Here is a 14,742-nt window from a genome sequence, read left to right on the forward strand (position 1 = left end):
TTATGGGGTGAACAGTTTTATCATCATTTTTTTATTGCTTTCTAATGATTTTTACTGTCAAATGATATGAATTCTGCTCTCCCATACACAGGATATAGACGTAAACTTGCCTTCCTTGTTGAACAAAGAAATATGCAGAGTTTGTTAGGTTGTTACAAGTTAGTGGAATTTTTTATTTTGTTATTTTTCATTTTCTGGATGAGCTGAACTCTTCTCGATTGTTCCAAGCCTTCCTATATATGTTGCTACTGTACAATCAGTGAAGGGATGGAATCAATGAATTAGTTTTATTCCTCTCTCAGGCCTTTGTTTGCCTTTCTTGCCATTCACCTTTTGTTTTTCTACTATCAGCATCTAAGCAATCGCTATCTTAATTGACACGATCGGGGCTGCAGCCATATTCTCCTCTACAGGCCAGATCAAAGCCTCTTTCGATTTCAATATTTCGTATTACTCAACGGCTAAAAGATTCAAGTTCACTTTCTAATCTTCAATTCAGTTATATTTCTAGTTTCTTTTTTGGCAGAACAAGGAGAAACCAAGCTGTCTTCCAATGTAAATGAAACTGGGATGTTTAGGCCCTCTGGATTGTTATCAAGAGAAACAAATGCAGTGGCAGCTGGAACTACCTGTTGATATCTGGTTTCCAATTTTCGAGAGAGATTTTCAAGTTTCTGCTGCATCCTTCATAAAAATAGTTCCTCGCATGGTACTACTTTGATTCCTCAGAACATTTCGAAATCAGATGAAAGCTTCTCTGTAAAACTCTGGATGATGCAGAGACCTTTCTGTCCTGGAGGAGCTACTGGCTACCCAGGTGACTCAGTTGGAAGAGGACTGGTGCAGGAAAAAGGCATGGATGGTGTAACTGGGGTTGTCACATACAGTGGTTGCATGATGTTTCTGAAACCCAATGGAGCAAGAGAAATGGAGACTCTGCGATGCTGAGGATACCAAAGCTGGAGATGGGCAAGAACCGGCCATACGTGCATTAAGGTGGCCATGAGGACGGAGGCTTTGTGAACCACGCATCTATTCTTCTTTGGACCTTTTACTTGTAATAGATTGTGGCAATCTGGGTGAATTGGCACGCTTTTGCACTTGCTGATTCACCATACTGGAGGAAGTAGCACCATGTGTCATTTTACCAGCCTCAGAAATGCTTTCTTTGGGCAACCCATCTTCTGTTAGCAGTCCATTAGATCCAACACTAGTAGTATCCCATAGAAACCCATTTTCTATGCTGTTAAGGTTGACAGTAGTAGCCTTCACCTTCACAAAATCTATTTCAACCTGAACATTCATTGTCCTTGTTATCAGAAATTTCTGTTCCCGAATTCTCTGTGGACTCCTTTGCAAACATGCATTGGTTCATAGAATGCTTATCTTCGTCAGCATCTCTTGGCAAATAATTCTGAATGCTTGCCAGTATCTAACATCTTGCTTCTCGGTTTCAAAGTATTCAGAGGTGGATTTCATCCAGAGCTTTTTGGGAATCTCACTTCTACATCTTCCCGACTGCCCAAAGAGAATACACCTGCAGTTTTAATTATCCCATCCTTCCAGCCAGGCTCCTCTCCAGCCCTGATGCTACGTTAGTGTTTATCAACTCTGCATGAACTCCATGTGCTTCCAGAATCTCTTGGGTCACCCTCACTGCATGAGGGTTGATGTCGAATGCCAAATAATGGACCCCTTAGGCCTCCTGGCTAAGAAAAAGGGCTAGAGAAGTGATGACATAACCACTTCCACAACCCACTTCCATGCACAATGCTGGATGATGCTCTAACAAATTAGTTTGATCAGCTAGAAGTGCATCAACTAAGACAAATGAGTCATTGAAGGGAGTAAGTCCTCATCTTTATTATCTGCAAGGTCCATTATCTCAACCACAGCAACATCATGCCAATAAATCAATGCCATCTGCATCCGTTATTGCTCATTCTCATCCTCATCTTTCTGCTTTGCCTGCTCCTGTAAGCATTCCCACTCCAGACTACGCAAGCCCCACTCAAGCACAGTAGTCATCAGCTTTATCTTCTGGAAGGGTTAACATGAAGTTAAATCCAAAATCAATAAGGACCAGTTGATTGATACCAACATGCTTGATATGGTTTGACCACCAAGAATAAGGCCAGCAATTTCCCGATTGCATCACCAATCTGCTTTGCAATATCATAAATCTGCTCTTCAGAGACACCATGCAACCCAAAATTGAGAAATACCTCTTTGACCACCGGACCTTCCTCATGCTCAAACATCAAGGTCGCAGTTAGGGATCCACAGAATATGGTATTGGAGTTGCAACTCCCAGAAACATCCCAACCAAGATGGCCAACCCAGCTAGCAGCTTGGGATACTCAATAAGAAGTGATGCAAAGGGCTGCAGGGATAAATGGGAAAAGCACTCACAGAAAATTCTTATTGATACCGTGTTTAAACATACATGAGTGTTGACTTGGTGTATATGGCAACAACAAAAATGTATCTTCAGAAAATTCTAGTCTACAATAATTACAAAGGATGTATACAATGATCAAGCCTTGATTTGAGGGATTCTTATTGCACCAGAATTTTCTTTGGAATCTCCCTTATTGGTGCATCAAAATAATATCGTCTAGAAATGTTGCTACTTTTGTTACCAGAATTATCTCTATCATGTCCCCGCAAGAGTGGGCGTCCTTGGAGGACACCAATCTTGGACCATAATAAGAGCAACTATTGGCATGATAGTGGCTTGGTTAGGGTATCAGCAAGTTGATCTTGTGAGGAGACATGAGATACACAGAGGTTGCTATTACTGACTTGGTCACAGACAAAATGAAAATCGATCTCAACATGTTTCATACGAGAATGGAAAACAAGATTTGACACACAAGTATGTGGTTCCCACATTATCACAGTATATAGTGGGTTGTTGTGGAAGAGAGATAGTGATTTCCATGAGAAAAGATCGAATCCAGGAAAGTTTAGTAGCAATAGAAGCAATTGCCTCATACTCTGTTCAGTGGATGAACGAGCATCAGAGCGTTGCTTCTTAGAAGCCCATGAAATTGGATCAGAGAAGACAATGTAGGCACTAGTCGACATCCTATCATCTTTATTCCCAGCCTAATCAGCATCAGAGAAGGCATGGAGATGAAGTGGGGGGTTCTTGCATAAAAAGAGACCATGCGAGATAGTACCTTTCAAGTAACGAAGAAGACGTTTGGTAGCAACCCAATGGGCAGTGGTGGGTTGATGCATGAACTGTGAGAGTTTGTTGACTGCAAAAGAAATATAGGGACGTGTAATAGACAAGTATTGTAAGCTACCAATATTCAGTAGCATCAGAAAGGTTTGCTCTATCATGGAGAGATAAAACGGAGTTGCTGGAAAGAGGAGTGTGAACGTCCTTAGCATCAAACATTCTAGTACGAGAAAAAAACATCCTGAATGCACTTGCTTTGAGTGAGTAATATCCCATGTGAAGTGGTAAGAACTTCGACACCCAAGAAGTAATGAAGCACCCCAAGATCTTTAATGGGAAACCTTGTAGATAGTCGTTGGACAAAACTTGTAAGAAATGAGGAATGATTAATAGTGAGAATAAGATCATCCACATAGATAAGCAGAGAAGCAATGATGTTATCATGAGCATAAATAAATAAGGATGTGTTTGATTGAGCATTAGAGAAATGAGCAAATAGGACAAAAAAATTCAACTCAATATACCACACACAAGGAGCTTGTTTGAGTCCATACAAAGCCTTCTGTAATTTGTAGACATGATCAAGAAAATTTGGATGAACAAAGCTAAGTGGTTGAGTTATGTAGACATCCTCTAAAAGATAACCATGAAAAAATGCATTATTCACATCAAGTTGCCGAATAGACCAATTCTGTGAGAAGGCAAAACAAAGAACAAGGCGAACAATGGTAGGTTTTGATAACTAGACTAAAAGTGTTGGTGTAGTCAAGGGCAGGTTGTTGGTGAAAGCCTTTAGCCACAAGACGGGCCTTGTATTTAGAAATTTCACCATCAAGATTTTTCTTAATGCATAAAACCCACTTGTAGCCAATGAGATTCTATTGAGAATTAGAAGGAACAAGTTGTCAAGTTTTATTCTAGATAAGAGCATCAAACTCCTTAGACATTGCTCGTCTCCACTCAAGAATATTCAGTGATTGTGAGACACGAGTAGGTTCAATCAGAGAATTGGGTGAAGAAAGAGTAGAAAGAAAAAGGTTTTTAGGTTTGAAAATATTATTTTGAGATCGTGTAACCATGGTGTTAGTACGAGTAGGAGAAGAAGAACATACCTTTTGTGGAACACTTTGATGAAGGAGGTGTAGGCGAGGTTCAATGGAAAGGGGCTCTTCATGAATAGGAACATCATTAGGGGGATGAGAAGTTGCCGATGAATTAATATGCACACATGTTTGTGATTGGGAAGAAGGAGCAAAATTTGATGATGACGAGGCAGACATAAGAGAGTTGGGTTAGAGGGAACTTGGGAACCTAGAGTCGATGGAGAGAACGACCCAAGGGATTTGCGAATAAGGGAAGAAGAGGAATCAACATGGAGAGGTTGAAGAGATTAAAAGGCATAATAGAAAATAAAGGTGTGTGGGTGACTGGGTGGGACCAATTCTGAACATTGTCCAGTGTTAATCTGGACAAGTTTTGGTCAAGCAAAGAATAAGGAAAAATATTTTCAAGAAAATAAACATATCGAGATATGTTAAAACATTTCGTGGAAAGATTAAAGCAAAATAGTAGGCACTTTAATTCTTTGAGTAACCAAGAAAAACACATGGTTTTGACTTTGGTTCAAGCTTATGTTTAATGTATGGCTTCAACCAAGGATAACATAGGCACCCAAAAACCCTTAGCTTTGAATAATTCAGGGAACGACCAAACAATTTTGCATAAGGAGTGTGAAAGGATAGTGTGGAAGTAGGGATTCGATTGATATGGTATGCAACAGTCATGAATGCATAAGACCAAAATTGAAAAGGGAGAAAGGCTTGTGTCAGGAGTGTGAGACCAGTTTCTCTAATGTGACAATGACGACATTCAGAGAATCCATTGTGTTCAGGTGTGTGTGGAGGTGTGATAAAATGATTTATACCATGAGATTCAAATAAAAATAAAAAAAAATAAAAAAAAATTAAGAGCAATAAACTCACCCCTACCATCAGAATAAAAGGAAATGATTGGTTTTTGAAAATATTTTTCAACTACCAATTTAAACTTTTTGAACATAGTAGGAACATCTTATTTGAATTTAATTGGAAACAATCACGAATATTTTGTGAAATGATCAATGAACACAACATAATAGTGAAAACCGTCAAATGATAATAGGAGATGACCCCCAAACATCCAAATAGATTAATTCAATAGGTGCATGACTTGTCAAAGTAGAAACAAGAAAAGGAAGTTTATGCATCTTATTACATTTGCAAGCATTACAAGCATTTTCACCATGTAAAGAAGAGGACAAAGGCAACTAATTAGAGAAGACAATTCATTGGAGAATTTTGGAGGGATGGCCAAAACGATTATGCCATTGTTGAAGAGAGGTTTTGAGATTGGCAAAAGCAAGGATAGGTGTCAATGAAGTCACACGTGATGGCCATTCGTAGACTTTATCTTGATTACACCCCTTCGCTAGTGGTGCCCCCGTTTGAAGATCCTTCACCGCAAAGGAAAAAAGTAGAAACTCAATTGAGACATGATTAGATTGACAAAATTTAGAAACAAACACCAAATTCTTTTTCATTGAGGAAACACAAAGAACATTAGAAAGGGTAAAAGGTTGAGAGGAGTGAGAGGAAAGGGAAGAAAAAGTGGTAAAACTAGTGTGAGTTATGTGCAAACCAATACCATTACTAATCACTTGTCACCACTACCATCATATTCTGAGTGTAAAGACAGATTTTGCAAGTCATAAGTGACATGATGAGACGCACCAGAATCCATCAACCAACTCATATTAAAGCCATTTGATTGTGCTGCAAAGTGAGCTCTTGGTTGGGAAGAAAAGAAAGGTGGTTCATAGTTGAGTGGAGGTCGTGAATACTGTTGAAAAAATTGTTGCGATTGTGGTTGCAATGATGATAGAGAGACATGAAACCTCAGGCAACGCTTAGCTGTTTGGTCGTGTTCATCACATAGTTGACAATACCCTTTGTAGGGCTTTGGGTTAGAGTTTCTATTTGGATTCTGATCTTGTTTAGTACTGTTGTTACCACAACTGTGGTAAAATCTGCCCTGCTTATAGGTGTTATAATTGTTTCAGTTGTTGGGATTTTGTTTGGTTGCCACATTTGCAGTGATACTGTTGTTGTTTTGTTTCAAGCCTTCTCTTTTGAGATATCATAAGCAAGTAGTTTGTCATGAAGTTCCTCAAAGGTAATAAAAGTCTCACGTGCTCTCACAGTAGCAATAATCTCCTTGAATTCACTATTGAGACCATCAAGAATGTGAATAATGAGGAAGGTTTCACTAATCAGGGCATCAACAAGTGCTAAAGCATCAGCATATATAACCTTTTGCTTGTTGCATGTCCTAAGTAATAGTGAGAGTGTCTTGTGAAATATGAGAAAGATTTTCCTTTAGATGATGGATCCAGGTATGGGATGGTTTGGCATATGTAGTGGCAAGCTTCTTCCAGGCTGCTTGGGATGATTCAGACAGTGCAATAAAGAGAAAAATATCTTCAGAAATACAACCCAAAATTGCATTAAAAATGAGTTGGTCTTGACGAATCCAAAATAGGTACGCAGGGTTAGGGATTTCGGTATTATTCTCGGTTATGGTTTTTGATAGACAAGGGGTTGATCCATCAATATAACCTTTGAGATTAAGACCAACAAGCAACGAGTTGAATTGTTCTCTCCAGGTAGAATAGTTGTTGGATGTAAGTTTCAGAGGGGTTTGAAAGTCAACATTAATGGCAATGATATGATTTTGAAAATCAAATGGGAGAGAAGTTGTTGAATTGATGGGAGAAGAAACTGATGAGCCAGCCTTGGTTGGTTTTTGATGCGTTAATAGGAAGGCTCTGATATCATAAGAAGAAGGGATGAAAAGGGTCGTGGGGATAAACAGGAAAAGCACTCACAGAATAAGAAATATTGTGTTTAAATATACATGAGTGTTGACTTAGCGTATATGGCCAAAAAAAAAAAAAAAAATTGTTTCTAGAAAATTCTAATCTATAGTAATGAGAAAGGATATTTTTTTTTTTTTAATAGATAGTAATGAGAAAGGATATATACAATGATCAAGCCTTGATTTGAGGGATTCTTATTAGACAAGAAAACACAAGCTAAAACTTCAACATTTCCATTACCAGCTCTAGTAAAGGAAGCATTTCCAGTGAATAAGAACTTGAATTGGAATTGGGTTGGGCTAATCAATGGGGGCAAGTCTCCGAGGAAGGGTCTATGTCCCCTGTTTACAAAAAAAAGCATGTCTCTTTTTCTATACGCAATTCAATCAAACTTTCTAAATCAAGTGAAGTGAGTTGAAGCAAGCAGAGTTTGGAGTCGCTCTCGCTCCACTCATATACTAACTTTTCTCGAAATCCCTTTTTGATCCCACTGCAACGGAAGATGAAGAAGAGGCGGTATAGACTATTGCTGGGTATCCAGTTGGAAGTGAAAGTTGCAGAGCCAGCTAATGATGCTAGTGAACCAACACCATTGGATCTTATTAAAGCACTTCAAGTTCCCGTGGCTTAGCCCTCCGCTTCTTGGAGACCGAGACCTGAAGGTAGGGACAGAGACTGAGTCGGAAGAAGCACCAATGTGAACATGGGTAACAGAAATAGAGACAATAGTGCCCGGAAGGCTGGTCGTAGATCAGATAGTGATCACTGACGAAGCTGAACTACTAAAGTTGCCAACTAACCTATAGCTCACAACGACAAGTAAACTTACCTCTTAAATATTCATGGGGCTTCCTGTAAGGTCTTCTACTTCTACCCCTGCGTGAAAGCGTTTTGCCACAGGTTTGTTTGCTCGTTGGTTAGCTACATCTGTTCTTTGAACATGGATGGGACCTCAACGGTACCAATTCTAAGTTGTTCTCCAAGAGTATAAGTCCTTCTCCAAGCAGTTTCTATGCGCTCACAGCTTCCCCTGCCCTGACTCAAACCCTACGCTGTAGCCAAGCTTACTGCTAGCCTATCGGCTATCCAAATCATTTCCATAGGAGATCCGGACCCATTTTTTTTCTGATCCTTCGATAAAAAGATTCATTCTCTTCATAAAAACTAGGAGGTAGAACCAATAAAGACTTCTTGTTCCATTCATCCCTGGAGTTAAATACATCATTTAAGAATTGTTTTTGATCCAATCAATAGAAAAGACAAATCCCTTATGATACACCAGATTCGCCCTGGCGGAAAGAAATTCGGTGCACCTTTCACTAACCGAAGGTCTCACGTATTCCTACTTAAAAGACACACGGTTCATTCTCCTGCTTTGCCTACTCATTCATAGGGTTTACTGCTTGGTGGGCTTATACCCCGATTGAGATAGTAGAAATACCAGGACCCAGTTGTTTGAAACCTTCACGGGTGAAACCAGTTGAGAGCAAAAATATGACTATCAAATACCCAACTCAATGATGAATCCCGCTATATACGGGGGAAATCAAAGAATCCAAAAAGGAACCAAAACAGAGCAATATATGCAAACAATCATATTCAACCAAAGTAATCAAGGAACTCTCGATTTCCAAACCAATCAATAGGATAATGCTTAAAAGCCAGCAGAAGATGAAATAGAACAATTCGAAAATGGGAAAATACGAAGCTCATAGTGGCCTTACCTGGAAGACCTCCTTTTCCAGGAGAACTCCCTTGTTTCCTCCTCAAGACCAGATAAATCTCCCACTAGTTCTCTGCTTCTCCCTCCCGTCCTCCTTGCTCTCTGTTACCTTACTTCCTTCCAGCCTCCTCTACTCTCTTTCAACTTTTCTTGCCTCCCAACACTCTCTCCTCTGCCCCGAAACACCTCACTCTCACCATCTCTAACAATCCTCTGCCTAAAATGGTCACCAGCAGGAGAGAATATCCCATTGCTACGTGTCCCCCCCGAGAGGCCTCCTACAGCTCTCTCAAAACCACCTTCAGAGAGTGCTCTCCCTGCGACGTGTCCTCCTCAAGGATTGCTAAGAAATGGAAGTCTAAAAGCCTCCCAAGGGAGACCAGAAAATTGCCTCCTAAAGGCAAAAAACAAGTCTATCCAAGGATACAAAATGAGGGTCTATAGAAGGACAAAAGTTTGTAAATTTCACTTGACAATTCAAAAGTTGTTATTTTGCTCTTTATAAAATTGTATTTGAAATAGTAAATAGTTGCTTGCAGAAACTCTATGGCTTATTTAGAGCTTTAACATACAATTTATTATAAACAATAATTTAAGGGTAATAGGTAGTGTGGTCCAAACAAGCTCTAAGCTTCTGATAGGTTGAAAATGAGACATTTCATGGTATTTTTGTATTATGATTGATGTTTGGTGGCATTTCGATACAATTTGAAGAGTGTAATGATTAGCAAAAGTTTACAAGTGAAGTTGGTCAAGTTGAATCTTTCTTTTAAAATATTGGTTTTATCAAAACTAAATAGGGTAGTAACATATTGTTTTCTACCTTTGTATTGTTCTAGATATGTAAACGGCACATGCCCTCCTCAAGTTTCAAAAAACATTATATATAACTTATATATTAACATTTTCATATTTTTCTAACTCTTTCCATATTTTTTATTATATATTATTCCTTTTAATAAAAGAATTAAATTATTTATGTACTAGATTATTCCTCTAATAAATAGTTTTGTATTTATTTGGTCCGAAGACATATTTGGGTAATTTTTATTTTTTTTATTTTCTAGAAAGCTAGCTAAGTTTTAAAAAAAAAAAAAAATTGGAAAAATTGAAACATCCTTTTTGGTGTTCTCAAAAAAATTTTGATTTCGAAAAAATTGAAATGAATAAGGGAATGAAGTGATATAGAATAAATTCATATCTTAATATCTTAAAATATTATTTTTATTGGAATAGTATCTGAATAATGATATATTTAATTATATATTTGGATAATGATAAAAATTACATAAATTATTTAATTTTTAGTACTTGCATGCAACTCTCCTTCCTCCAGCAGTGATCCCAGAATAAGGCCACCTTTCAATGCAATTGGCTCATGCCATGCATGGAACGGGGGAAGCTGCTAGTCAAGCAGGATCGAATGGATTGGTCTGGGCAGGCTATCGAGGAGTATATCGTACCGTGTTTGGCATTTAGCGGTCCTCGCTCCGATTAGTTCATCTCGCACTTTCGATGAGTCCGAAATTCTTTCTAAGTTATGAAAAGGCCTGTTTCAAGAAAGATTCACTCAAAGCAGCAAAAGATGACCCTTAGGTGGTTTCTACTAAAAGTAAATGACAAAGACTAAGAAAACGATTTAAGGTGGCATTGTCCACGGAGAAACCACCCCAAAGCCAAGTCACTATGGTACGTATCTCCTACTACAGGTATGAAGCTATAAGCTTGTAATAACCGTAGCTCCTTGAACTGCCAACCTATGTAATCAATTTTAGGTCGATGTTAATCCGAATTAGTGAAATGAAGGATGATTCTTTGAGGAGGCAGAACTGTCCAACTCATAGACCGGAGTAGTGGATGGCTTAAGCATAAGCATTTCACTTCGGTTGTGCCTTTTTGCGCCCTGTCAGAAGCCTTTGAAGCGGCTGGGACACTTGCAGTATTTTTTTCAGGCTCTTCAAACCTTTGCGTCCATAGCATACATATTAGAACCAAGGGCAGAACCACCGGATGGCCCTTTGAAATTCAGGCTGGTAGTTCCGTTCCGGTCCAAAGACCAAATCCCTATTTGTTAACATTCGAGACAAACACTTACTAGAATTTTTTTCGTGGGAAATAAAATGCTACATTAATATGTCATATTATATTATCAGAAATTGACACATTAACATAATGAAAATAAAATTTTTCATTCATAGATAAAAGATACAGCCACCATTCTTATTTACTACTATATCCCCTAGTGGCAGCAGCATATCAACTGCGGGCTGGCAGCATATCAACGGCGGGCCGGCAGCATTTCAAAGGCTGGGCGGCAGCATATCAACTGCGGGGTGCGTAGGAGTGTGAGGAGGGGATACCATCTTTGGGGCTGGTTCAGCCATGGGATGGATGGGGGTGTGCCGAGGGGATACCTTCTTTGGGGCTGGTTCAGCCATGGGGTGGATCGGGGTGTACGGAGGTACGATCTTTGGGGCAGGTTCAGCCATAGGGTGGATCGGGGTGTGCGGAGGGGATACGATATTTGGGTCAGGTTCAGCCATGGGGTGGATGGGGGTGTAGGATTCAATGGTGGGAAGTGCAAAGAGTGGGGTGACGATGAGGAAGAGGATAAACAGGCTTAGAGTCATCGTGTAAGAGAGGCAGGAGATGGAGGGTGAGAAAGAAGACTCCTCTTCATGTCTTTATATCTGGTGAGGTGATCCCGAATATCTCTCAAGTGCGCATCAACATCAAAAATAAAGAGAGAAAGTTAAAAAAGCATGTCACCATCAAAACTATGGGAGTAAGTTAAAAATGGTGGAAATTCTATGGGACCAAATCTTTACAAACTGCCGGCAAGGTGATTTCCCAAGTGGGTTTCGCAGAATCCGCCACCTCAGTTGCTTAGGAAGGGTTTGATATATACTTAGAAACAGGACGTGATAAGACTCTATGAGTGAACATCTTTACAGACCAACTTGCAAGAATACCTCAGCTTATGTTGGTGTTTGCAAACTTCATATATTCCTGATCTTCCTGAGTTCTTCAAAATGATAATCATGTGAGATGTCGCGTAATGATAAACTCATTTCTTAACTGTACTGATATTTGTAAAATGAGACGTTTTCTGTGGTGCACATGATAAATGATATTGCATAAGTTTGGCCTTGGAGTTACATGTGGTCTGTACTTCATTTTAGTAGCCCACAGGGCAAGAACAAAAGACTAGGGTATGGTAAAGCTTGAAAATAATAATAAAGTATTTTAAAACCATGTGAAGATGAGGGTTCTGATGTTCCAAGGATAGCTTGATAGCTGGGACGTGTAACCGGTTCATAAAAGACTAGCATGTAAGGTCACTTTTTCAATTTCAAACGTATATTTATAAATTCAACCATACCCTGCAATGGTTTGGCTTTAATTATCTGTCAATTCCATTCTATGGAGACCCGAAAATATCCCATCATACAGGACTAACTCATAACTCGTTGACCTAATTGTAGGCATTACAGCTCACCATATGGAAAAGTAAGGTTGAGAATGGGACAAATTTCCAATATAGTAAAGGGTATTTTAGGAAGAATAAGTCAAATTATTTATTTACTAAATTATTGCTCTATTAAGTAGTTTCTTATTTATTTGGTCATTTAAAATAATGGTTTTTTTCTTCTTTTTTTCTAAAAAACCAAGTTAAAAAAAAATGAAAAAGTTGAAAACATCACTTGCTATGGTGAAGTTAGGAAGATGAAGATGGTTAGCAACTTCATTGTAAGTGTAAGAGATAAGAGATGAAGAGGTGATCATAGAGGAAGAGGAAGAGGAAGAGGAAGATGAGAGTCTGTTCCGAAGACGTATAGCATGATAATAACTTACTACCCAACTTCTCCTAGCCACCTTTCTACGGTTTCTCCACATTAGGAAAGGTATAGTGCTCTTCAAGCCTTTGAAGTAGACAGAGAACAGAAGTGGGGAGTGGTGACTGGTTAGGCTCCAATAAAAACACAAAAGCCATTACTTGCAGTTTTTGGTAGTTTTTTATATGTTGTTATAGACAATGATAAATAATAAATGTTACCATAATCACAGAGCACCTTTTATTAAAACCCGAATTAATAATAATAATAATAATAATTTTATTACTAACCAAAATCATAATTTTGACTTTAGAGGAAACAAGAAACTTTCCCAAATTAGATCAAAATATCCAACTTAGGCACCAAATACCACAAGCTTTCCCAAACGAGATTAGAACATCCCACTCAAGCAAACAATATCAAGTGAAAATACTATCATTTTCCTAGTATTGCAAATGCAAGACTATTCACCACAGTAATGGCTAAAAGCAAACTCAACATCCTTACATAATCATATGCCATTAACTTTAATCAAGGAAAAGGATTTCTATCATTAAGGGTTGACTGAGTTAATTGAAGCGCAAACAATTAGGCTATGTTTGGTTTTGGGAAAATATTAAGAAAAAAGAAATGTTCAAGTTATGTTTGGTTCCCGGAAAATGTAAGGGAAAATGCGAGGGAAAGAAAATAAAAAGGAAAAATGTAAAGAAAGAAAAAACGAGGGAAAATAACAATTAATTTAAAATTATTAAATTATTTTTACATGCTACTTCAAACTCATTTTACTTATTTTCACTTTCCAATATAAAGATTAAATTATTTGAAAATATATAAATTTTTAATTAATCTTACTTATATATTATTTTCTTTATTATTTTTTATAAGACAATCAAACATAGCCTAAAAAAAATTATTTTCATATATATTTGGTTTTAACATAGAAAATAGGAAAGAAAATCAAATGCAATTAAAATTAGATAGAAATTTATTTATTTTAAAATTATTTAATTTTTATATAGAAGAGGAAAAATAAGTGAAATGATTTGAAATAGCGTATAAAATAATTTATTAATTTTAAATCTATTTTTTTATTTTCCTTCATTTTTTTCTTTTTTTCTATTTTTCCTATCTGTTTTTTTTCTTACATTTTCTCTCATATTTTCTAGTAACCAAACATATCCTTAAAATAATAATATGTTTGATTAGAATGCAAAGAATAGAAACACTATATGAAACAAAATATTCAGATGAAAAAAAATATTATTTTTGAAATTAAATCAGCTATTTATCTATTGTATTCATATATTAGGACTTTTGTATTATGTACTTCTAATAATTAAGAAATTAATATAGATATACCTATATATTTTTTATATATTTTCCTATTATTATATAATATTCTTTGTAAATGGTATTTTATTATTATGTATCTCTAATAATTAAGTAATTAATTTTTTTTATACGAATTTTATAATTGCAATTTCCCTTTACTAGATATACACTAAGGTTGTGTTTGTTTTTTTTTTGCTTAATTCTAAATAGAACTTTAATACTTAATAGTGTTAAATATTAAGTTGTTTGTTTTTGTAATATTTTATTTATATTAAGTATTAAAAAGTTTTAAAAAAAAATCAATATGTGTAGACCCCCATCTAGCTGCAGCTCGTTTCTTATCAGGTGGAGCATTTCTGAGGTTTTACGCGTGTCAACTCGAGAAAGGCTGGGGCGGGGACCCTTTTTTTGGAAACATCAGCTGCGTGAAACGTGTGGGGAGCAACTGACCACAACCATGCTGGTGGTCAGGGAAGTCCATGAGGGCTGATGCATGAACAGAGAGGTTGATGGCTGGCTGGAGGAGAAAAACAGAAGTGGAGCAGGGCGGACGACAGAGTGAGGGTTTTGGAGAGAGAGCAGAAAGCTGAGAGAGGGAGAAAAGAAGCTGCTGGAGAGAGGGAAGGGATTTTTTTTGGGAGTTAGATTTTTTTTAGCTGGAGAGGAGCAGAGGGGAGAGCTGAGTGAAAGAGAGGAAAACGAGCAGTGACTTCGATCCTAATTTCTTAGTCTTGGCAGTAGCAAGGGA

General features: G+C 37.6%; 1 protein-coding gene and 1 long non-coding RNA gene across 2 annotated transcripts; both read right to left on the reverse strand.

The window, feature by feature from the left end:
* Positions 1–95: 95 nt before the first annotated feature.
* On the reverse strand, positions 96–9,164 carry LOC117906328. Its single transcript, XR_004649793.1, has 2 exons — positions 8,828–9,164; positions 96–2,383 (listed from the first exon to the last, which is right to left on the reverse strand). It is a non-coding gene; the product is annotated as an uncharacterized LOC117906328 (long non-coding RNA).
* Positions 9,165–11,126: 1,962 nt separating this feature from the next.
* Positions 11,127–11,456, reverse strand: LOC117905447 (36.4 kDa proline-rich protein-like). Its single transcript, XM_034818367.1, has one exon. It carries the CDS (start codon positions 11,454–11,456, stop codon positions 11,127–11,129), a length of 330 nt encoding a protein of 109 aa, XP_034674258.1.
* Positions 11,457–14,742: the final 3,286 nt, after the last annotated feature.

This window comes from Vitis riparia, chromosome 18 (genome assembly GCF_004353265.1).
Source record: "Vitis riparia cultivar Riparia Gloire de Montpellier isolate 1030 chromosome 18, EGFV_Vit.rip_1.0, whole genome shotgun sequence".
In the NCBI taxonomy this organism is placed as follows: domain Eukaryota; kingdom Viridiplantae; phylum Streptophyta; class Magnoliopsida; order Vitales; family Vitaceae; genus Vitis; species Vitis riparia.

Bases quoted from the DNA above. Each gene is read 5' to 3' on its own strand.
- LOC117905447 (XM_034818367.1), bottom strand. From the start codon at position 11,456: ATGACTCTAAGCCTGTTTATCCTCTTCCTCATCGTCACCCCACTCTTT.